This window comes from Schistocerca americana, chromosome 4 (genome assembly GCF_021461395.2).
Source record: "Schistocerca americana isolate TAMUIC-IGC-003095 chromosome 4, iqSchAmer2.1, whole genome shotgun sequence".
Classification (NCBI taxonomy): domain Eukaryota; kingdom Metazoa; phylum Arthropoda; class Insecta; order Orthoptera; family Acrididae; genus Schistocerca; species Schistocerca americana.
Genome location: NC_060122.1, coordinates 852,441,350 through 852,467,425, shown reverse-complemented (window position 1 = coordinate 852,467,425; position 26,076 = coordinate 852,441,350). Strand labels below are relative to the sequence as shown.

Below are 26,076 nucleotides of genomic sequence, written 5' to 3'. Positions count from 1 at the left end.
ATTTGCTGGACTGGGATTCAAACCCTGGGATCTCCTGCTTACTAGACAGCTGTGTTAACCAGTGCGCCACCCAGATACAATACGTACAGCAACTGTGCCGACCGTATCACCACACATCTTGGCCGACCCATACTCCCACCTTGTGCCACCTATCTGCAGTCCCTGTTCGTGTCCTTCATGCTCGCTACTATGACAGGGTGTATACGCCCTGGGGTAATCGGAAAATCTGGGAAAAATGCAGGAATTTTTTCATCCGGGAGAAAAACATGGGAATTTTTTAGAATTCTGGGAATTTTTCAGCGTTTTAGTTTTCAGTTAATTTTTTAGAATTTTGACTGTTAAGAACTGATTGTCTAACAAAGAATATTACTGTGTCCCACTACAGCTGAATTATACTGCAGCAGCCTCATGGAATAGCTGTGCAGTTTGAGGCGCCATGTCACAGATTGCACGGCCCCTCCCGCCGGAGGTTTGAGTACTCTGTGTGTGTGTGTGTGTGTGTGTGTGTGTGTGTGTGTTGTTGTTGTTGTTGCTGTTGTTGTTGTTAGCAGAATTTAGTTTAACTAGTTTGTAAGTCTAGGGCCAATGACCTCAGCAGTTTGGTCCCTTAGGAATTCGCACACATTATACTGCAGCAATAAATCATAAACAAGAGAAAAAAATAAAGTAAAACTTAAGTTGCAAAGAAAATGCGCCATTTACAGCAAAATACATTGTACATGCAAGGGTCTGCCAACAGCAAAGTGTGTTAAAGGCATTAGGACGAAAGACTACACAATACTTCGTAACAGTAAACTGCTTGCAATGAGCGTGACACCACAACTGTTTACATTAGCTTCATTAGAGCAGTTGCCAGGCTCATGTGCCTGCGCAGTTGATTCGCATTTGAACAGTACACTGTCTCGCTTCTGGCTACTTGAAGTGTGACTGTTGGCTGTATCAGCTGTAGCAAGCGGCCGTATGCTACTCGGAAAATTTTTTCTGACACACAGTGTTTACATTTACTGATTTTGCTATTTCCTCTTCGTTTACAGCTCTCATGTCAAATGAAAACAAAACTAATTCCTGTGGCCGGGAGCCGTCAATTGATTTAAAATACATTCACATAATTATAGAATGCCAAAATAAGTTATTAGTCTCAGTTTTTCTGTTTCATTTTATTTCCAGGTTTTTGACAGTCAAGTATTAATGGCCTTGCAGAATGATGAAGTTATTTTTGGTTGGTTTGCTAAAGAAATTTGGCTGCTGAGGCAGTCAATTCATTTGAAATGAAGTGTTTCATTCCAGACTACTGGCTAGTGTAAACCGTTTGCTGGATTTCAAGTGCACGTTTTCATCTTCTGCCACAAATGGCATTATGCCTTGATAAAGAACCAAACATGAGATAATGTAGTACTTTTACTCTAAGAAAATTTACATCCCAAGAACCACACTGAAAGGTTTAATATCAGGTTGGGGCCTACTTCATTGTGAATCTGGACATACAAATGTGAACTTTAAGCAGAAATATGTATTTTAGTATGGTTTGCGAAATTCCGATGCTCTTGGAGTATCATCTGATGTCCTGTTTCTTTTACGATGCAATGTAAGATCTCTTGATGCTTTAAATGTGTGAACATACAGACTTCCTACGTATTGTAGCTGCGCACACTCAGTAATGACTGTTTTCTGGCGGTCAATGGCAACTGCTGAAACGAACTTGTTTCTAATAGGTCATGGGAAAATATTGCGAATGGTGGTTTCAAAAGTGCCACTTCAGTGTAAATTACCATTAAGTAATAGGAATTATGTTGCATATGAGAATGTGTGATGAATTTTTTAAATCAAAGTGTTTGCCTCTCATTTAAAACTTAACTCTTTGAGACCAGCCACTTTGAAGAATTTCAAGCACAGAAGACCAGACGTTTATGTCATTATTTAAAATTTTACTGGCACATTTGTGTGATGTATCTTAAAGTGTAACACGCGCAAAAAAATACCAATTTATATGTGAAAACTTAACTTTTCTGGCGGCTTATTGATCTTTGAGACCAGTATTATATATGAAAGTGTAGCTTTTCTTGTAGCCACAGTTGTATATTATTTTAAACCATTAACTTTTCCTACTTGTGTGTTCGCACTACTTAACAGTGGTGTTGGTGTTGACTGACTACATCAGATGTTCTATGCTCTAAATATCTGCTTTCATTGGCTGACGAGATCACGTGACATGAGCTATGATTGACTTAAAAAGTGCACTGCAGTCTCAATTTCAACACTTCGGAAACTAACGGTTCTGTGTTTGGTGGGATTTGAATGTATACTTTTGTAATATGAAAATACTGCACATCAAAAATTTTCTTTGTTTTCACTCGCACTCGTTTACTGATGTGCCGGGAAGTTTGAGCCGATGCGTAAAACCTGAACTCTTCGAAGCATTGATAAGTTTTACAATTCTGACAGAAAGTATACTGTCACTTAACATGGAAAAAGTATATTTTCAGGTGGAAGATAGAGTATTTTTAACTGGGAAATCCGATAAAAATCTGAGAATTTTGTTTCCTTGTCTGCTTGTAAACTTTGTATGACATTTCCGAAGGCATAATTGTGCAACCGCTCTGAAGAAGATGGATTCATTGCCCATTGAGGTGAATCAGTTATATGAAGGTGTGGTGCGCACCACATGACATGTCCAAAACAGCAGACACCATGCATTCATATAATTGATTCGCCTCAATGGGCAATGAATCCATTTTCTTCAGTGCGGATGCTCAGTTATGTCCTACCTCCTGCGGGAATCTGAATGAAGTGAGCACGGAGGACACGGACAGGGACTGGGGATGTAGCACTAGGTGGGAGTGTGGATTGGCCGAGAGGCTGTCGCAATAAACTCTGCGTGCAGGTGGCACAGTGGTTACCGCAACTGCCTAGTAAGCAGGAGAGCCTGGGATTGGGTCCCAGTCTGGCACACACTTTCACTCGCCGCCGCCGCTGATTCCGCATTAAGTCCCGACGCAACTGACAGGGGTCGTGTGGCGTGGGCTGGGCGGTTTTTTAGGTTAGATGGCCTTGGGCAAGTACAGAAAGGGCAACAGCCTCAACGGGTGCGGGGCAAAGTCAGGACATGCGGGGACCAAGCAGCAATCGGTATCGTAATTGTCAATTGTCGAAGCTGCGTTGGTAAAGTACCGGAACTTCAAGCGCTGATAGAAAGCACCGAAGCTGAAATCGTTATAGGTACAGAAAGCTGGCTTAAGCCAGAGATAGATTCTGCCGAAATTTTTACAAAGGTACAGACGGTGTTTAGAAAGGATAGATTGCATGCAACCGGTGGTGGAGTGTTCATCGCTGTTAGTAGTAGTTTATCCTGTAGTGAAGTAGAAGTGGATAGTTCCTGTGAATTATTATGGGTGGAGGTTACACTAAACAACCGAACTAGGTTAATAATTGGCTCCTTTTACCGACCTCCCGACTCAGCAGCATTAGTGGCAGAACAACTGAGAGAAAATTTGGAATACATTTCACATAAATTTTCTCAGCATGTTATAGTCTTAGGTGGAGATTTCAATTTACCAGATATAGACTGGGACACTCAGATGTTTAGGACGGGTGGTAGGGACAGAGCATCGAGTGACATTATACTGAGTGCACTATCCGAAAATTACCTCGAGCAATTAAACAGAGAACCGACTCGTGGAGATAACATCTTGGACCTACTGATAACAAACAGACCCGAACTTTTCGAATCTGTATGTACAGAACAGGGAATCAGTGATCATAAGGCCGTTGCAGCATCCCTGAATATGGAAGTTAATAGGAATATAAAAAAAGGGAGGAAGGTTTATCTGTTTAGCAAGAGTAATAGAAGGCAGATTTCAGACTACCTAACAGATCAAAACGAAAATTTCTGTTCCGACACTGACAATGTTGAGTGTTTATGGAAAAAGTTCAAGGCAATCGTAAAATGCGTTTTAGACAGGTACGTGCCGAGTAAAACTGTGAGGGACAGGAAAAACCCACCGTGGTACAACAACAAAGTTAGGAAACTACTGCGAAAGCAAAGAGAGCTCCACTCCAAGTTTAAACGCAGCCAAAACCTCTCAGACAAACAGAAGCTAAACGATGTCAAAGTTAGCGTAAGGAGGGCTATGCGTGAAGCGTTCATTGAATTCGAAAGTAAAATTCTGTGTACCGACTTGACAGAAAATCCTAGGAAGTTTTGGTCTTACGTTAAATCAGTAAGTGGCTCGAAACAGCATATCCAGACACTACGGGATGATGATGGCATTGAAACAGAGGATGACACGCGTAAAGCTGAAATACTAAACACCTTTTTCCAAAGCTGTTTCACAGAGGAAGACCGCACTGCAGTTCCTTCTCTAAATCCTCGCACAAACGAAAAAATGGCTGACATCGAAATAAGTGTCCAAGGAATAGAAAAGCAACTGGAATCACTCAATAGAGGAAAGTCCACTGGACCTGACGGGATACCAATTCGATTCTACACAGAGTACGCGAAAGAACTTGCCCCCCTTCCAACAGCCGTGTACCGCAAGTCTCTAGAGGAACGGAGGGTTCCAAATGATTGGAAAAGAGCACAGATAGTCCCAGTCTTCAAGAAGGGTCGTCGAGCAGATGCGCAAAACTATAGACCTATATCTCTTACGTCGATCTCTTGTAGAATTTTAGAACATGTCATTTCTGGAAACCCAGAATCTACTATGTAGGAATCAACATGGATTCCGGAAACAGCGATCGTGTGAGACCCAACTCGCCTTATTTGTTCATGAGACCCAGAAAATATTAGATACAGGCTCCCAGGTAGATGCTATTTTTCTTGACTTCCGGAAGGCGTTCGATACAGTTCCGCACTGTCGCCTGATAAGCAAAGTAAGAGCCTACGGAATATCAGACCAGCTGTGTGGCTGGATTGAGGAGTTTTTGGCAAACAGAACACAGCATGTTGTTATCAATGGAGAGACGTCTACAGACGTTAAAGTAACCTCTGGCGTGCCACAGGGGAGTGTTATGGGACCATTGCTTTTCACAATACATATAAATGACTTAGTAGATAGTGTCGGAAGTTCCATGCGGCTTTTCGCGGATGATGCTGTAGTATACAGAGAAGTTGCTGCATTAGAAAATTGTAGCGAAATACAGGAAGATCTGCAGCGGATAGGCACTTAGTGCAGGGAGTGGCAACTGACCCTTAACATAGACAAATGTAATGTATTGCGAATACATAGAAAGAAGGATCCTTTATTGTATGATTATATGATAGCGGAACAAACACTGGTAGCAGTTACTTCTGTAAAATATCTGGGAGTATGCGTACGGAACGATTTGAAGTGGAATGATCATATAAAACTAATTGTTGGTAAGGCGGGTACCAGGTTGAGATTCATTGGGAGAGTGCTTAGAAAATGTAGTCCATCAACAAAGGAGGTGGCTTACAAAACACTCGTTCGACCTATACTTGAGTATTGCTCATCAGTGTGGGATCCGTACCAGGTCGGGTTGACGGAGGAGATAGAGAAGATCCAAAGAAGAGCGGCGCGTTTCATCACTGGGTTATTTGGTAACCGTGATAGCGTTACGGAGATGTTTAATAAACTCAAGTGGCAGACTCTGCAAGAGAGGCGCTCTGCATCGCGGTGTAGCTTGCTCGCCAGGTTTCGAGAGGATGCGTTTCTGGATGAGGTATCGAATATATTGCTTCCCCCTACTTATACTTCCCGAGGAGATCACTAATGTAAAATTAGAGAGATTAGAGCGCGCACGGAGGCTTTCAGACAGTCGTTCTTCCCGCGAACCATACGCGACTGGAACAGGAAAGGGAGGTAATGACAGTGGCACGTAAGGTGCCCTCCGCCACACACCGTTGGGTGGCTTGCGGAGTATCAATGTAGATGTAGATGTAGGTAGTCCCTCCCCTCCCCTTCCCTTTCCTTCTCTCCCACCCCCTCCCCCTCCTCCAGTTTAGCTACAACGAATCCGGCAGCTGAAACAGACGTGTTGGCGGCATCTAAACGCTCTGAGATGCTTGAGCCACACCCGCTGGGGCGCCGACCGCTTTACCCTGTTGCGGCTCTACCAGGCGTTAATCCAGTCCCGTCTGGATTATGGGAGCCTGGCTTATGGCTCAGCGTCCCCATCTGCGTTACAGGTGCTGGACCCAATTCTCCACAGCGGGATACGCCTTGCCACTGGTGCTTTCCGCACCAGCCCCGTGGACAGCGTACTAGTGGAGGCAGGTGTACCTCCCCTGCGGTTCCGACGCCAACGTTTGCTGGCCGCTTATGCTGCCCATGTTCTAAGCTCGCCTGGGCATCCAAATTATCGTCTCCTGTTCCCGCGATCGGTCGTACATCTGCCAGATCGTCGGCCCCGGTCTGGTTGTAAAATAGCGGTCCGCGTCAAAGAGCTTCTCTCTGGGCTTCAGGTTTTCACTGTTCCACCTACTTTCCGTGCTACTTTGCCTACACCCCCATGGTGTGTTCGTCGCCCTTGCCTTCGGCTGGACCTGGCACAGGGCCCGAAGGACTCAGTCCCTCCAGAGGCCTTCCGCCGCCGCTTTTATTCTATCCTGGCCACGTATCAGGGCTCTGGTATTGTCTACACTGATGGTTCGATGGTTGCTGGTCGTGTCGGGTATGCGCTCACTCTAGGGGACCGTTCCGAACAACGTTCCTTGCAGGATGGCTGCAGCGTTTACACTGCTGAATTGGTCGCCATCTTTCGTGCCCTAGAGTATATCCGCTCCTGCTCAGGTGAATCCTTCGTTATCTGTAGCGATTCCCTGAGCGGTTTACGAGCTCTCGACCAGTGTTTCCCTCGTTCTCGTCTGGTGATGGCTATCCACGAGTCTCTGCATACTCTTGCCTGTTGCGGCTGCTCTGTGGTCTTTGTATGGACCCCCGGTCATGTCGGTATCCCGGGTAACGAACATGTTGACCGCCTGGCGAAAGAGGCCACCAGCAAGCCATCTCTGGACCTTGGCCTCCCAGAGACTGATTTGCGGGCAGTCTTCCGCCGCAAAATCTTGGCGCTATGGGACAATGAATGGCGCGAACTGACAATGTCCAATAAACTCCGTGCTGTCAAGGAGACGACGGCTGTGTGGCGGTCGTCCCTGCGAGCCACTCGCAGGGACTCAGTAGTTCTTTGCCGGCTCCGCATTGGCCACTCCCGGCTGACACACAGTTATTTACTGCGCCGGGAGGACCCTCCTCTATGTCGCTGTGGAGCAGCTTTGACAGTGGCCCACATTTTGCTGGCCTGCCCCCTTTTAGCAGTGGTCAGGCAGACATTTGCGCTGCCTGCTACGCTCCCTGCCCTTTTAACAGACGACTCCACTATGGCTGACTTAGTTTTACGTTTTATTCGGGCAGGGGGATTTTATCATTTACTCTGAGTGTTTCTGTTTTATTTTATCGTTTTGTGTTGATTCTGGCCTTTGGCCTATGATTTTACACTGATTTTTTAATGTGTTTCTAAGTGGTTGGCTTTTCCTTATCTCTTTCTATGGTCGGCCAACCACCGTCACGCTCTGTGTGGTTTTAGTTCGTTTTGTCTTGTCCTTGTCTGTTTCTCTTGTTCTGTATCGTCTGTGATCTCTTCTGTTCCTCGTTTTTATTCTCTGTGGGTGTTCTTTGTCTTTGGAACAAGGGACCGATGACCGTAGCAGTCTGGTCCCTTTCATCCCCCCAAACCAACCAACCAACCAACTACAACGAATCACAGTTGTGGATCCTGCGTGGTGTCTCTTCTTCCGGATATCTCCGAAAGAATAGACACCATGCATTCATATAAACATCCTAGATATGTTGCCGTTACCCCCTCCACTGATCTGCTCTTTTGCTAGTGGTGCCTGGCTACGATCTGTGGCCTTGAGGAGTGTCCCTGCTATATTGTCAGGTGCAGACCTTACTGTATGTTAACCCTTTTTTTTGCACAGTACAGGGTTTTACACCTGACTCAGTTGTAAGCCAACTATCTTTGTTAATTGTACTATCTTGACACCAATTATTAGGTTATCTTGTACTTCACTTATTAGTGATCTTGTACTTCACTTATTAGTGATCTTGTACTTCACTTATTAGTGTCCAAGACGCTCTAATTACCCCCAGGGGGCTCGCCGCTTTTTGGTGGGTTTGTGCTTCCCTACCACGGGTCCCCAGCATTTACGCCATCTTTTCCCTTCCGTGCTGCATGTCTGTCCTCCTGCTATTCTTTTTTCCCCTCGCTTGGGAAACATGTCTGGGATGTTTTTGACAATGTGTTCTGTATTTTCAGCTGTTGACCACTGTTTTTCGTTCCTTTTCCTTTCTTTCTTCACCTTCTACTTTACTTCGTCTGCTTCGGCATTTGAGGTTCCTATTTGTCCTTCTTTCTACCTGTGCACTACTGAAGGCTGTCCCACGCGTCTGACACGTAACAGGTGACTGGGTAACATGTAATTCCCAACCCGAGGTAGACAGGTAGGGTTTGCACATACCCCCTGCCACAGGCCAGGCCCAGGGAGGGATGATTGCCTGAGCTGCTACCGTCCAAAATTCCCGATTGGTCCTCGATGTCAGGTGTTCGGGAGGTGTGAACTGTCACCCGAGGCAGGGAGGCGCCTTCTGAGTGGGGTCCCCAGCCGGAAGGAGTGTACCATCGGAGACACTGACAATCGTGGGGGATTTTCTGGCAATCGGCCAATTGTCATCTTCACAGTCCACGTCTACCAAACGTAAATGGAATGAAGCTCCCAATTCAGAGACCCTCCCAGTTGCACCACAGTTCCTTGTACTGAAGACTGTCAGTCCTTTGCAATGGTAAATCCATTTCTTACTTCAGAAAGGTGTTAATGCAGTTGCTGGCCCTATGAAATCCTGCTCTCGTTTATGCAGTGGTGCTTTGCTTTTGGAGACTACTTCTGATTTTCAAGCACAACTACTGCTAGCTGTTTAGCTTTTCCACAGCTATCCTGTTTGTGTCGAGGGCCGTAGAACTCTGCATTCTTCCCGTGTTGTGATTTACGCTCCACTAGGCTACTCAGTGGTCTGACCGAGACGGAAATCCAAACGTACCTCTCTGATCAGGGTGTCATAACCGACCGTCAGGTGATGAAAAGGTAGATTCATCCTTAGTGCCCACACTCACTCTTTTTCTCACCTTTAATGGAGTGTTGCTTGCATCCAAGATCAAAGCAGGCTGTGAAGTTATCACATTCTGACCGTACGTTCCAAACCGGTGTCATCGTTACAACCACACTTGAGGGTCCTGTCGACACCCAGGCATAACTGTTTGCTAAAAAGTCTCCAATCCAGCCACACAGCTGGTCTGATATTCCATAGGCTCTTACTTTGTTTATCAGGCGACAGTGCAGATCTGTATCGAACGCCTTCTGGAAGTCAAGGAAAATAGCATCTACCTGGGAGCTTGTATCTAATATTTTCTGGGTCTCATGAACAAATAAAGCGAGTTGGGGCTCACACGATCGCTGTTTCCGGAATCCATGTTGATTCCTACAGAGTAGAATCTGGGTTTCCAAAAACAACATGATACGCGAGCAAAAAACATGTTCTAAAATTCTACAACAGATCAATGTCAGAGATATAGGTCTATAGTTTTGCGCATCTGCTCAACGACCCTTCTTGAAGACTGGGACTACCTGTGCTCTTTTCCAATCAGTTAGAACCTTCCGTTCCTTTAGAGACTTGCGGTAAACGGCTGTTAGAAGCGGGGCAAGTTCTTTCGCGTACTCTGTGTAGAATCGAATTGGTATCCCGTCAGGTCCAGTGGACTTTCCTCTGTTGAGTGATTCCAGTTGCTTTTCTATTCCTTGGACACTTATTTCGATGTCAGCCATTTTTTCGTTTGTGCGAGGATTTAGAGAAGGAACTACAGTGCGGTCTTCCTCTGTGAAACAGCTTTGGAAAAAGGTGTTTAGTATTTCAGCTTTACGCGCGTCATCCTCTGTTTCAATGCCATCATCATCCCGGAGTGTCTGTATATGCTGTTTCGAGCCACTTGCTGATCTAACGTAAGACCAGAACTTCCTAGGATTTTCTGTCAAGTCGGTACATAGAATTTTACTTTCGAATTCACTAAACGCTTCACGCATAGCCCTCCTTACGCTAACTTTGACATCGTTTAGCTTCTGTTTGTCTGAGAGGTTTTGGCTGCGTTTAAACGTGGAGTGAAGCTCTCCTTGCTTTCGCAGCAGTTTCCTAACTTTGTTGTTGAACCACGGCGGGTTTTTCCTGTCCCTCACAGTTTTACTCGGCACGTACCTGTCTAAAACGCATTTTACGATTGCCTTGAACTTTTTCCATAAACCCTCAACATTGTCAAATTTCGGAACAAATTTTCATTTTGATCTGCTAGGTAGTCTGAAATCTGCCTTCTATTACTCTTGCTAAACAGATAAACCTACCTCCATTTTTTTATATTCCTATTAACTTCCATATTCAGGGATGCTGCAACGGCCTTATGATCACTGATTCCCTGTTCTGCACTTACAGAGTCGAAAGTTCGGGTCTGTTTGTTATCAGTAGGTCCAAGATGTTATCTCCATGAGTCGGTTGTTCGAGGTAATTTTTGGATAGTGCACTCAGTATAACGTCACTCGATGCTCTGTCTCTACCACCCGTCCTAAACATCTGAGTGTCCCAGTCTATATCTGGTAAATTGAAATCTCCACCTAAGACTATAACATGCTGAGAAAATTTATGTGAAATGTGTTCCAAATTTTCTCTCGGTTGTTCTGCCACTAATGCTGCTGAGTCGGGAGGTCGGTAAAAGGAGCCAACCATTAACCTAGCTCGGTTGTTCAGTGTAACCTCCACCCATAATAATTCACAGGAACTATCCACTTCTACTTCACTACGGGATAAACTACTACTAACAGCGACAAACACGCCACCACTGGTTGCATGCAATCTATCCTTTCTAAACACCGCCTGTGCCTTTGTAAAAATTTCGGCAGAATTTATCTCTGGCTTCAGCCATCTTTCTGTACCTATAACAATTTCAGCTTCGGTGCTTTCTATCAGCGCTTGAAGTTCTGGTACTTTACCAATGCAGCTTCGACAGTTTACAATTACAATACCGATTGCTGCTTGGTCCCTGCATGTCCTCACTTTGCCCTGGACCCTTTGAGGCTGTTGCCCTTTCTGTACTTGCCCGAGGCCATCTAACCTAAAAAACCACCCAGCCCACGCCACACAACCCCTGCTACCCGTGTAGCCGCTTGCTGCGTGTAGTGGGCTCCTGACCTATCCAGCGGAGCCCGAAACCCCACCACCCTATTGCACAAGTCAAGGAATCTGCAGCCCACATGGTCGCAGAACCATCTCAGCCTCTGATTCAGACTCTCCACTTAGCTCCATACCAAAGGTCCGCAGTCAGTCCTGTGTCGATGATGCTGCAGATGGTGAAGTCTGCTTACATCCCGCTAGTCTTCACCAAATCAGATAGCCGCCGGAAGCCAGAGAGGATTTCCTCCGATCCATAGCGACACACATCATTGGTGCCGACATGAGCGACCACCTACAGATGGGTGCACCCTGTACCCTTTATGGCATCCGGAAGGAGCCTTTCCACATCTGGAATGACTCCCCCCGGTATGCACACAGAGTGCACATTGGTTTTCTTCGCCTCTCTTGCTGCCATATCCCTAAGGGCCTGACATTGGAGCTCCCAATTACCAGTAAGCCCACCCTCTGCGACCGCCCGGATCTTGCAGACTGAGGGGCAACCTCTGGAACAGGAGAAGCAGCCATGTCCGGCCGAAGATCAGTATCAGCCTGAGACAGAGCATGAAACCAGTTCATCAGACAAACTGGAGAGGCCTTTTGTTCAACCCTCCGGAATGTCTTTCACCCCCTGCCACACCTCGAGACGACCTCCCACTCTACCACAGGTGAGGGATCAGCCTCAATGTGGGCAGTATCCTGGGCAGCCACAGTCGTAGTCCGATCGGGGGATGCGTAGGACAAGCTGGCTGTCCTCGACAAACCCCCATCCGGACCCCCACAGAGATGCCCATTGGCAACAGCCTCAAACTGTGTGACTGAAGCCAACACTGCCTGAAGCTGGGAGCGAAGGGATGCCAACTCAGCCTGCATCCGATCACAGCAGTTGCAGTCCCTATCCATACTAAAAACTGTTGTGCAAAGAACGTCTGAACTAATCTACAGAGCGCACAAACAGTTCGACACAAAATTTAAACGGTTATTAAAATACAAGATTGCCTAATAGGTGCAGTAATGCTGCTACTTGTGCACTGCTGACACATTGCTCGGCGGCGGAAGGAGACTACGCGATTTTACACTATTCAGGTACTAAAACGCGATGCTACACTCTCAAATACTAAAATACGCCCGAAATTTATGAATTAAACAATGCAAGTACCAAAAACACGCAAAGAAATTAAGAATTAAACTAAGTGAGCTAAGAGTATACGACTTGCTGCTGCAGCTGCTTAGCCAACGGCGGCAGGGAGCCGCCTCCCTGGCGACCTTTGATGAACAGCATTTCCCCAGTTGTGATGTCCAGGTAGAATATCTTAGAAACGTTATCCTTACCACCGCAGAACGTTCTACTCCTCCCACTTCCTCTTTACTGCGCCATGTCCCGGTTCCTTGGTGGGCAGAAGTGTGCCGCGAAGCAATTCACACGTGTAGACCTATTCTCCGTATTTTTAACTGCCATCCTGCGATGGCAAACTACATTAATTATAAACAGTTAGCTGCACAGTGTCATCGTGTTCTTCGGGATAGCAAAAAAGCTAGCTGGATTTCATTCACTAGTTCTTTGTAACAGTTCCACTCCCTCTCTCTTACTGTGGGCCAATCTCTGACTGCTCTCTGGGACCAAAATTTAATCACCAATTTCCAGCCTGACAGTAGCAGACGATGTCACAGTGGATCTTATTGCTGTCTCCACTACCTTGGGCTGTCATTTTGTGGACATTTTGAGCTTCTCCTGCTATCACCCTGCCTTCCTCCATCAGAAATGAGTGGAGGAGGCTCAGGTGGCTACCCTTCTCTTCTCAGAATCGTGAGTGCTGCAATGCTGCCTTTACTATGAGGGAGCTAGATCATGCTGTCACTAGATCACGCTCTCACTTCATCCCGATCCTCTGCCCCAGGGCCAGACGATGTTCACATTCAGGTGTTGCAGTGCCTGTCTCTTGCAGGCAGGCACTTTCTGCTTCATACGTACAACCGCATCTGGGCAGAGGTCAAGTTTCCCAGATGCTGGCGTGAAGCCACTGTCGTACCGAGACCTAAGCCCAGTAAGGACAAACACCTTCCTTCTAGCTACCACCCAATTTCTCTTGCCAGTTGTGTTTGCAAGGTGATGGAACAAACAATTCATGCCCAGCTGGTACGGTGGCTCGAGTCTTGCTATTTACTTACTGCACAGTGTGGATTTTAAGTGCGCCGTTCTGCAGTTGTGCATCTTGTCACTTTACCCACCCATGTCATGAATGGTTTTGTGCAGAAATCCCAAACTGCGGCCATGTTTTTCGATTTGGAGAAAGCCTGCAACACCTGCTGGAGGACTGGTACCGTCCGTACTCTCTTCATGTGGGTCGTCTGTGGCTGCCTGCCCTGTTTCCTTCAGGAATTTTTAAAAGACTGAATTTTCAAGGTACGTGTGGGTTCTGTCTTGTCGGATACCTTTATCCAGGAAAATAGTATGCCTCAGGGTTCCATCATGAGTGTTGTCCTCTTTGCTATCTCCCACCGGGCATCTGCAGCTCCCTTTTTGTTGACAGATTTTGCCATCCGTTGCAATTCTCCACGGACTGGTCTCATTGAGCGACACCTTCAGCAGTGTCTCGATCGTCTTCACTCGTGGAGCATCAACAGTGGCTTTTATTTTTCCACTAACAAAACAGTTTGGATGAATTACTGGTGATGCAATTGGTTTCTTCCACCATCTTTACATCTTGGGCCTGTTGCTCTTCTGTCCATTAAAACTACAAAATTCCCGAGGCTCATGCTCGATAGGAAACTTTCTTGGTCCTCTCACCTGTTATTACCTGGCAGCCTGCTATATGTGGTCCCTCAATATCCTGTCTTTCCCCAGTGGTATTTCCTGGGGAGCAGATCACACCACCTTCCTCTGTTTGTACTGGTTCCTTATCTGTTCAAACTTTGCTATGACTTTCATCTCAGCAGATATGCGTGCCATTTGTCTGCCATGCGTGGCCACCCATCCTGTACCTCCTTCTTTGACGACTCCTTTGATTGTGTCCCTCTTCTCTGTTACCTCCTAAAGTTCGCTTTCGGCTCTTGCTCCGGCAGCTTAACTTTACGGTCTGAACCCTTCACCACCTTGGGTTTGTGCGGCGGCCCGTGTTCACCTCGGCCTTAATTTTCTTCCTGAGGACACTACTCCAGCCTCGCTCCATCACCTTCAGTTTCACGACCCTCGCACGGAACTTGGCCGTAGTACCTCTGTGTAGACTGACGTCTCTCAGACTGATCGTGGTGCCGGGTGTGCCTTCGCCATTGGTACCGATGTTTTTCGGTATCGGGTTCTGGAACACTGCTCAGTATTTACAGCAAAGCTCTTTCCCCTGTATCGGGCCGTGCGGTACATCTGGTGACACGGGCTTTTCAATTGTGTCAGCTGCTCCAGCTACCTTAGTGCCCCTGTGTACTGTAAATTGTCCATTCCTTAGTGCAACAGGTCCAGGAAAGCTGTCACTTGGTCATTCTTGATGGAGCTAGTATGATGTTTATGTGGGTTCCTGGCCACATTGGTCTAACAGGAAATGAGGCTGCTAATGCTGCTACCGAGGCTGCAGTCCACGTACCTCAGCCCACTAGTTCTTACTTGCCGTCTGATGATCTCTGTGTTGCCATCTGTCAGGAGGCGGTGTCCCTTTGCCATCACCACTGGTGCTCCCTTCACGGGAACGAGCTCTGGGCTGTTAAGCCTCTCCCAGCAGCTTGACCGACCTCCTCTTGGCCCTCTCGCCACGAGGAGATCATTTTAGGTAGGTTGCGCACCGTGCACTGTCTTTTTAGCCATCGCCATTTGTTAAATGGTGCTCCCACACCACTTTGTGCTCATTGCACTCGACCTTTGATTTTCTGCTATTTTCTTACGGAATGCCCTTTTCTTAACCGCTTACGTCTCAGTTTGTGTTTGCCGTCTGAGTTATCAGCCGTTTTAGTGAACGATGTGCGGGCTATCAACCGTGTTTTACTTTTTATCCGTTTCTCTATGGCACATTTTATAAACGTTTCTCCACGTCTCTGTTTTTAGCTATCCTCTCTTGTGTCATTTGGGATTAATGTGTAGTTATTTTTAACTCCTCTGTTTGGCTTAGTGGTCTACAGTTCTGATGTCGGCACGTTGTTTTGGCGCCCTAAGATAAAACGAACCCAAATCCAAAATTGTCTAATTATCATAGTTAGTGACATACAACTGAGTCAGACACGGAACCCTACACTGCGCCTAGGAAAAGAAAGGCGTACCGGTACAGAGAGAGCCACACCTGGCAGCGATAGCACGGACGCCGGAGGTGAATGTTCGGGAGCCGGGCATCACTATTCCCACCAATGACAACACCCGTTGCGGCATCCTCACTGGTGGCGATGTGAGTGGAGTGATGGAGGGGGCATGGCCAGTGTATGTAGGACACAGACAAGAGTGATGCAGCAGTCATCAGGGACCACCCGAAGGTGACAACGAATCTGTCTGGCAAAATTTCACGGAGAACTTAAGACGTGACAAATAGTGGACTCCCGAGAAGTCTAGAAGTCCCGTAAGGTCATGAGATGCAGCAGCTACACGTACACCTACATCTATAATCCGTGAACCACTGTGAAGTTCGTGCCAGGAGGATATGTCCCACTGTACCAGTTATTAGGACTTTTTTCCATTCCATTCCATTGACTTGTGGAGTGTGGGTGAATGATTGTTTGAATGCTGTAATTAGTCTAATCGTGTCCTCACGATCCCTGTGGAGCAATATGTAGGGTTTTGTAGCATATTACCAGAGTCATCATTTAAAGCTGGTTTTTGAAACTTTGTTAGTAGTCTTTCTGGGGATAGTTTACATCTATCTTAAAGAGCCTGCCAAAGCCACCGTATGGTGTATGGTCGAGGGTACCCTGTACCACTGCTAGTCATTTCCTCTCCTGTTCCACTCATAAATAGAGTGAGGGAAAAACGAATTTCTATATACCTCCACATGAGCCCTGTCTGCCTCATGCGAAATGTACTTTAGCAGCAGTAGAATTATTCTGCTGTCAGCTTCAAGTACCGGTTCTCTAAATTTTGTCCGTAGTGTTCCTTGAACAGAATGTTGCTTTTGTGCTAGTGATTCCCATTTGAGTTCCCAGACCACCTACATAATACTTGTACGTTCTTCGAACCTGCCGGTAACATTCTTCGAACCTGCCAGTAACGAACCTAGGAGCCCGCATCTGAATTGCTTTGATGTCTCCCTTTAATCTGATGTGGTGGATGTCTTCCTTTAATCTGACGTGGTGCAGATTGAACAGTACTAAGCACTGTATCAGAGGAAAAGTTTGATATGGAAAGGATGGCAAAAGTAAGAGTATAAGTACTGTTGTTTGTTGTTAGGTTTAATGCAAACAGAAGTGGGTTGCTGACCCTCAGCGAGGATGAGGTCAACATCAAGGAAAGTGGCATGGGATTCGGAATATTAGCATGTGAAATTTAATTGAGAGAACGTAAATGAAGTGTCCAAGGATTTTAACGGGTCAGGCTCACCACGAGTCCATATGGCAAAGATGGTATCAACATGTCCAAACCAGACCAGGGGCTGTAGAGTTAAGGATCTCGGGAAGGTCCCATCCGAGCTACCCGTGAAAAGGTTGGCATAGGAAGGAGCCATCGTGGTTCCTGTGGCTGCGCCCCTGATCTTTTTGTAGGTCTTCCCCGCAAAAGTATTTGTTGGTAAATATAAAGTTGATTAAGACACAGAGGAATTGACTGTGGATATTGATTGATATCAATGGTGCAAGTTGAAAATTTGTGACGGACCAGGATTTGAAACTGGGTCACCAGCTTCTCGGGCAGCTGCGCTGAGCTTTATGCCATCCAGGCACAGTGGTCTCCACATCTGCACAGACTACCCTAGCATGCCTCCCGTCAGACCCAAATTCTCAACTTATACCACACACTGCTGATGTAGTGCCTCTGCTCATTAGCCACGGCATCTGCCAGTTCCCGTACGAGTTTGATGTTGACGTGCATCTGCCCTGAAGGATTCATTGGCCTTTATCACCTTAATTATGTATATGGTGTCTGTTCTTTTGGACATGCCCACTGGCAGCTAATGTCTTAATTCCTTTGTGCCTTTATTGATTTTGGCTGTAGTATCAAAATAATGTCTGTTCTTGTGGACATTTCTGAAAGAACAGACACCACATACAAAGCTGATTAAGCTGAGCAGGAAAGACGTCATAGGTTTGCAATCAGGTGGAGAATCAGGAAATGTTCAGTGACAGATACACAATGTACATGGTTGATGTTGGTATGGAGGGAAGTGGCATCAGTAGTGTGGTAGAAGTGGGACAGGGACAGATTTCAGATAGTCTAGAAAAAGGTTACTGTCTTAATAGAGGAGCAAAGTCTCTTTACTATAGGTTCTGTGTTGATCAACTAAGGCAGATATATGTTTGGTGGGTGGTTTGAAGCGAGCAACTATGGGATGGTAAGGGTGATTATATTTGTGGCTCTTAGGAAGAAGGTAAAAGGTGGGGGTGCATGTTTTGGGTGGGTAAGAAGTTCTATAGATTGAGGTATGAGACCTAATGAGGGGTGTGAGATTTCAAGGACAGACTACAGGTCAGTTTGTATCACAAGGATGGGATTTTGATGGCAGATGCTGTATGTAGAGGTTGTGCTGCTAAGTGATATTTCCAATTGATATTACGTGTTGAGGAAATTAGGTCCTTGATTAAATGCAGGTTTAGGCCTGAAAGGGAGACACTGGGATAATACTGATAATTAAGGGGGGAGGGGGGGAGGAGGAGGAGGGGAGTGTATGTCGAGTGATTGAGAACACTATACTCCTGTGACTGGTTCTTGTGATCATCATCATTTTCTGGCGGGCAGTGTTGAAGGTCGGTGTGTGTTAAGAAGTTTGGCCAAACTTGGTTTGCAGCAGAGGAGTGGTGGTTGATGGTGTGGCTGTTTAGGGCGGTGGAGAGGGACATGAAGGGCAACACCACAGTTGAGGTAGTTTAGGAGAAGGTGGGGTAGCTGCTTGGTGTGAAGTCTGACCTTTTGTTTCAGTTTGAAATTGGCTTGGCAGATGATACCCTCCAAGGAAATATGAGGGGGCAGATAACTGCTGGGTTTTGTAAAAGAAGATAAGTATGGTGGACTCGAAATTTGCAGATGAGGCACATAGGTCACAGATTAGCTGGGTAACTGCAAGAATTGCTGTATTTGAAACTGTAAAAGGGGCTGGTGTAGAGTAGGATTATGTCCAGAAACAGAGTTTCAGTGTTAGGCCTTTGGGGGTAACGCCCAGGGACAAGCAAGTTTCAAGAAACGGAATGTGGGACCTTAGTTTTGATAATGCAAAAGCATGTTTTTGAAAGGACTGAATGTATAAGGGGTGTTAAAAAAGAAACGAGCCGGAGTCTGGAGTGCGCAAACCGGTGACAGGAGGGTAATATTATGGCACGTGTAACGAAGTCAACCAGAGTGTGCAGTTTCACAGCCCATCACTAGAGGGCACGATGCACGTCACGTGACTATACAGAGCTAGCGGTAGTATGCATCGGTCGTCCAACACTCCCAGTCCCATTGTAAACAGTGGCATGGAGGTGTCAAGAGAAGAGCAAAGAGGTGTTGTTAGTTTTCTGACAGTGGAACGAGTAGGAGGAATGGATATTCGTCGACGAATGTCACAAGTGTAAGGCGAATACTGCATGTCCCTTGCTAGGATCGAGGCTTGGCACAAGCGCTTCAGGGAAGGACGGGTGTCGGGTGTCGTTAGCCAATGATGCGCGGTCTGGAGCACCACACTGCATTACCAATGACATCGTCCAGCTGGTGGATGCACTCATTACCCAGGACCGCTGAGTAACAGTGAAAGCCATAGCCACCGTGGTCGGATTGAGCGTCAGAAGTGTTTACACCATCGTGAAGGAATGACTGCACATGCACAAAGTGTGTGTGTGTTGGGTGCCCCACAGTCTTGAACCACACCAGGAAACATGTCAATTGGCCCACTGTCGTTCTCGTCTGCAGCGCTATGCTCGGGAAGGGAATGCGTTCCTGACACGAGTGGGGGCTGGAGACGAGTCACGGTGTCATCTCTTCGAACCAGAATCAAAACTGCAAAGTCTCCAGTGGAAGCATCCAGGGTCACAACCACCAAAAAAAGCCAAGGCCATCCACACAAGTGCAGGAAAGGCTATGCTGACGTTCTTCTTTAACCAAGATGGCCCCCTTATGATTCACTTCCTGCAGCACGGGACAACAGTGAATGCACAGTATTACTCGCAAACCTTGCCCACCCCTGCCAAGCGATCAAATCAAAACAAACAGGCAATCTCACCTGTGGTGTCATTCTGCTCCATGACAATGCAAAACCTCATGCGGCCAACACAGTTGTGGCACTCCTGCAGAAATTCAAATGGGAGGCTCTCGGCCACCCTCCGTACAGCCCGGACCTCTCTCCCTGTTATTATACCATTTTTGGTCCCTTTAAAAAGGCCCTTGGGCAAACGATCCACCTCGGACGATGACATCCAGCTGCACGTGCGGAACTGGTTAACATTGCAGCCCCGGGAATTTTATTAGACAGCTATTCACCACCTTGGGTCACAGAACCAGGGTAAATACTTCTAACATACAGGTGCTGGTTTCTGTAATTATACCTCCAGCTCATTTCTTTTTGAACGCCCCTTATAATATGTAAATGAGGTTCATCATGACAAGAGAGAAGGCTTTGGAGTGTTGGGGATGGTAGGAGTGGCAAAAAAGGAAGAGAGGAGGAGGAAAATATGAAAAAAGGAAGGAAAGCAAGAGAAAAGATGGGAAAATCATAAAAATTTGCATGAAAATCGTGAGAACAGACAAGGGTTAACAAGAAATATCAATTGAATGAGAATTTATCACCAGAAAATTGGACACAACAATTCGAAAAAATTATTATGAGAAAAAAAGTGATTGGAAAAGTTGTGAAAACAGATGAAATTTTAAAAACGGTGCAGATGGAAAGAGGAAGATATTAGTGAAAACATAATCTATTGTGTTTGGCAAATAAAGCAACACAGGACAAGGCAGTAAAAGTTGATCATTGTTGTTTGTGAAAAACAACTGCAATAAAATGAATTATGTAGAAGCAAGGTAAGTGGAGGGTGGGAAAGAAAATTGCTGTCAAATTTGCAAATAAATTGGCGGAAGATGACCAGGAGAAGGACCTGTAGCGAACTTTAAACAAACAGTTGTTCACAAATTCATAAATAACCATGGACCGGTCAGTGTGCACAGAAATTGGTGATAGAAAAGATTTAGGCATAAGATGTTGGTCAACACAGATGGTACAGATAAATAGGCGAGCAAAGTAGTGCGTAAGGTCAGAAACAGATGATAGCTTGAACAAGGTAGATGAGAACAAAGACTGGCAAGAGGGTTACATAAGAAAGAATTATGGCTGCATGAGCTAATATATCAACAAAAGTAATCAATATTTGACAGTATAGTATGATTGTGTGGATAAAAAAAATCGCACCATGTAGTCGCAGGAGAAAACATTTATAAAGGTATTGAAATTTGCAAGCTTTCGGAGCCAGTGGCTCCTCCTCCTGACAATAGATAGGGTTGAAGGGGAAGGAAGAGAGGTGAATGAAAAGGACTGGTGAGAGATTACTGGGAAAGCATTGTGCACGAATTAATAAGAACTGAAAGCTGAGTGCATTGTATGCAGTAGAGGTGTGGATGAGCAAAATATTTGTTTGAGATTCCACCTGTGACTCACTGATATTACGTTTATAGGGTACTATGTTTTTTGATTTTGTGAAGTTCAGAATTTTGCATTTATGAACATTTAAAGCAAGTTGCCAATCTTTGCATTACTTGGAATTCTTATCAAGGTCTGTTTGAATATTTGTGCAGCTTTTTTCAGACTGTACTTCATTGTAGATGACTGCATCATCTGTGAAAGGTCTGAGGTTACTGTTAATATTGTCAACAAGGTCATCAATCCCAACACACTTCCCTGGGGCACATCTGATGTTACTTCTATATTTGTCAATGACACTGTATCCAAGATAATGTGCTGCATCTTTGGTAATAAAAAATTCTCAATTCAGTCACAAATTTTGTCTTATACCTCATACAATTGTATGTTTGACAATAAGTGTAAGTGTGGTACAGAACCAAATGTTTTTCAGAAATCGAGAAATACTGCCTCTACCTGACTACCTTGATCCATAGCTACAGTCTGCTGCTGGGCTCATTCTGTTCAATGTTGTGCTTGTACATATCTAAGGTTTTCTCTGAGCTCAGATAATGGGATGAAAAATGTAATAGGGCAACATGCCAAAGCAAGAACAACTAGCCTGTGGCACTTCCAACTTCTGCAAGGCAGAAGTGTGCCACCTCTTACATTTTTTGTGGTCAAATGACAAGTTACATGAGTAGGGTCAGCTACCCCTGAGTGGAGTGACAGACCTACAGATATGCTGTCACAGATAGCAGTGTCCAGGTTGTTGACAAAACATCCCAGGAATCACTGTTAGGGCCTATTTTTGTGAAGTCGCAGCACTTTTGTTGTGGCTTCTGGAACAGTTATCGACTGTAGTACGTGAAACGATGGCTGTAACACTTCTTGAATAGTGGTGGTGTTCATAGTTTAAACTGAGTATTAAAACACTGATTTGGGACACCAGATGTAATTATGTATTACTTTTTTATAGTAAAATGCTAAGTAGTTAACACATGGTAGAGATTAAATGTTCACTCTTTTTATACTGTACTCAAGCTGATGCACACACACACGAGAGTACATATTAACATTTGTAAAGTTTTGTTGCTTTTCTGAAATCTTCATTTTTGTCTGTTTCACAGGTTTATTAGAAACAATGGATTTGACCAGTGAACTTGAATTACTTCAACAAAACCGTGCTATTGGGGGTCCAAGGCACCAACGACAGATCCTGGATATGTTCCAGGATATTCGGCAGGGTTTGGCTGATACTGTCTACTGTTGGGCTGCTCAGTGTGGACTTCCTCGTGAACCAACATTTCGGTTAGTGCATTGCAATTTCATCAAGGAAAGACATTTCTGTACAGTACCATAAGACATTTGGCAAGTTTCTAAATCAGCTTTTAGGAAGCTTGAAGTTAAATTATGCAAAACATAGTCTAAATAAATGTAATTTGCCTTGTACTCTTGAGACTGAGCCCCTTGCTGATTATTTCTTTTCTTATGCACCAGATAATATTCTTAATGTTACACAGGGGTTTTGTCTACAGTCTGGTTGGTCTTTTACTGTAAAATATTATGTTTTTTAGTTTGACCACAATATATAAGAAACAAATAGTAAAAATATATTACAGTTATTTTGTAATGTCTGTCTGTTACCCTGTATAAAAATTTATTATGCTATTTTGTCTATAATCGTACAAAGTTATCTCAATCTCTGATGTTCATATTTTGTCTTGCCTTAGTCATTTTATCTACGGCTTGTCATGACGGACAGTGCAGCTAATATTTCTTGCTCATAAAATATCAGAGAAAGATTTTCAGATAGTTTTTTTCTGACAGTGCTATTAGTTTCTCACTTTTTACTACCTATGCATGCTGTCTGTTCACTTATTGGTTTTTCCTCTTTGTTATACATAATATATTCCTAACATAGTTTGTGAAAGGTGTTACAAGCTGCGGAGAATTATAACGTTCATTCAAATGAAATCAGGTCAGTGCGTCTACCTTTGCCTTACACATAAGGTGGAACCATGTAACTGCAGGTATGGTGGCACCATCTATTGGTAGAGAGACTGACGCGTGTGCACAGTTTGGTGTTGTATAGTGCCAGTGTGGTTTCACACCGAAGAGAAGGTGCTCACACAAATTATCATCCACTACCGAACATGCAGGCTAGTAAGCAGGAACAATGAGGAGTGATTGGAATTTTTGGTGGCAGAGGGAGTTAGAGGCCGTGAAATGTATCAGCGGATGAAGGCTGTGTACGGTGAGTACAGTCTGAGCCGTTCTAGTGTTTTGGAACGGTGCAAACGATTCCTAGAGGGGCGCGAGACACTGGAAGACGACGCTCGTTCTGGCAGACTCATTGTGTCATCACACTGGAAATTGTTGTGGAAGTGAATGCTTTAGTCTTAGACAACTGCAGAATCGCCATGGATGAGACCTCTAAAACAAGCTATTCGCGGTCATCGATTCACAACGTACGATGAAGTGTGTGACTGGGTCCAGGCCTGGATCCGACAGCAGCCTGCTAATTTCTTCAAGGGTGGAATCGACCGGCTAGTGTCGCAATGGGAGAAATGTGCCAACAGTTTTGGCAATTATTTTTGAGTATGTGTACTGTGTATAACTACATTTTTGAGTTAATAAAATCGTTACTATTACTTTACACTAGTGACCGGGTTTCATTTGAATGCCCCTCATACTTCTGAAGAGTTTTCCGTATTCTTTCTTAAAACATTGTCGCTCTTGTGTTTTCATTTGCCGTTGTATACATATCGCATATTCTGAATTAATTATCCGTTATACCAAAATTTTTGACATTTGCTGAATTAGTTAACAGGAAGTCAGGAGAATTGGGTTAAAATAAGTGGCAAGTCACCCAAAACAATCACTCTGAATGTGCACAAATATTGTAAGATTTTGCCAGAATATTTGTGCCTTTCCTGGAATAGCACCTTATTGGTGCTTTGATTCTGTGTGTGTCAGTGGCTGTGGGCACACCATTATTCAGATGTCAAACAGAAGGAACCATTGCTGTCAGTAACAATGGGAAACTAGAACCAGATTTCAGATGTACGAGGTGCTACCCAAAATTTTCAAGACTGGTACTGCCATCTGTTGAAAACCTTGCCTTTGGGCTAATGGTCACCATCACCCTCGAAGTAGTTCCCATCTGCATGTACACACCGGTCCCAGCACTTCTGCCACTGGTCAAACATTTTCTGGAAGTCCTGTTCTTTGAGGGTGTTTATTACTGCCAGTGATGCTTCTTGAATCCTCCCTAGAGTGTCGAGCCGACGGCCTTTCAACTTTAGTTTCAGTTTTGTGAATAGCGCGAAGTCGTAAGGTGCCAAATCTGGCGAGTAAAGTGAATGGGGTACAACTGCCATGTTGTTTTTTTGCCGAAAAGGTCCTGGTAAGCAAGGACGTGTGACAGGGCGCGTTGTTGTGATGCAGCAGCAAGTTCCCTTGAGACCAAAGTTTGGGCCGTTGTCGCCGCACCTTTTCACGGAGCCGTCGCAAAACGTCACAGTAGTATGTGGAATTCACCGTTTAGTTGGGTGGGGCAAATTCTTTGTGCACAATTCCCTTCGTATCAAAGAAAACGATGATCATGCTCTTCACTTTGCTCTTCCAGTGTGAGCATCATCTTCGACGTCTGTATGGCCAGCCCTGAACTGAGCATGCCACTCACACGCGTACGGCTCGTGCTCTGTCTCCCAAACACTTGTTCAATCATTGCAAGGGTCTCTGTAGCACTTTTTCCGAGATTCACACATAATTTGATATACAAGCACTGTTCTGTTCGCGGATCCAATGTAAAATCACCACAAATGGAAATCACTGTGGGCAAGCAACACGTCCTCCCAGCTGAATGCCACTCCGCACACTGACTCATCAGATATGCAGCTCTCAGCACCTAACGGTGCAAAGATCTACTACTCCTATAGGGTGTATACGACCCGGGACAACTGGGAAATCCGGGAAAAACCTGGGATTTTTTTCATCCGGGAGAAAACCGGGAAAAACCCGGGAATTGTTTACAATTCCGGGAATTTTTCATTGTTTTAGTTTTAAGTTAAATTTTTGTGATTTTGAGTGGTAAGAACCAATACTCTAACAAAGGATATTACTGTACCCCGCTACTGCAGAATAACACTGCTGCAACGAAACATGAACGAGAACAAAAAAAAAAGTAAAATAAACTTAAATTGCAAAGGAAATGTGCCGTATACAACAACAAAACACGGTGCTCATACAAGTGTCTGCCAACAGCAAAATGTGTCAAAGAATTTGGAAGACTATGCAATGCTTCATAACAACAAATTGCCTCCAATGAGCGTGACTTGACAACTGTTTAAATTAGATTCCTTTGAGCAGTTGTGGACGGGCTCTTGGGCATGCGTAGTTGAGTCTCATATTAGTAGTACCTTCTCCCGCTTCTTGTTACAGAAGTGTGGCTTGGTGCCACTACCTAATATTGCCCCGGATCAGAAATATAGTAACTCTGGGCCCAGATGCACAGAGCAATCTGAGTTGTGGTGGGGAGGTGTGTCGTCTCCACGTGACCTGTGTTTATGTTCAGTGATTTTGTTGTTTCCTCTTCGTTTATTGCTCTCACGTTCAATGATAAAATGGATTTCTGTGACTGGGACATATCAAATGAATTACAATACGTTTGCATAATGACGGATGGCTAAAATATGTCATTAGTTTCAGATTTTATTTCCACCTTTCTGGCAGTCAAGGATTAATCGCCTTGCAGAACAATGAAGTAATCTTTGTCGGTTTGCTAAAGAGATTTGGCTTTTATTAATCTTTTCTGCTGAGGCAGTCAGTTTATTTGAAATGAACTGTTGAATTTCACACTGTTGGCTGGTTTCAACTGTTCGCTGATTTCAAGTGCACGTATGACATAATGCCGTAATAAAGAACCAAACATGAGATATTACAATACTGGTACTCCAAGAAAATTTACATCCGAATCTGGACATACGAATGTGCACTTTAAGCCGAATTATGCATTTTAGTATGGTTCACGAAATTCCGATGCTCTTGAAGTATCCTTTGATGTCTTGTTTCTTTTATGACCTAATGTAAGATCTTTTAATGTTTTACACGTATGAACATATGGCCTTCCTGCATCATCGCGCGGTGAT

General features: G+C 44.9%; 1 protein-coding gene across 1 annotated transcript in view; it reads left to right on the top strand.

Moving 5' to 3' along the window:
* The window catches only part of LOC124612680 (nuclear pore complex protein Nup205), a 314,008-nt gene that overhangs the window by 46,243 nt on the left and 241,689 nt on the right, over positions 1–26,076 (top strand). Inside the window, exon 5 of the mRNA XM_047141009.1 lies at positions 22,054–22,234. Coding sequence (XP_046996965.1) covers positions 22,054–22,234 — 181 coding nt within the window. The remainder of the gene's footprint in view (positions 1–22,053; positions 22,235–26,076) is intronic.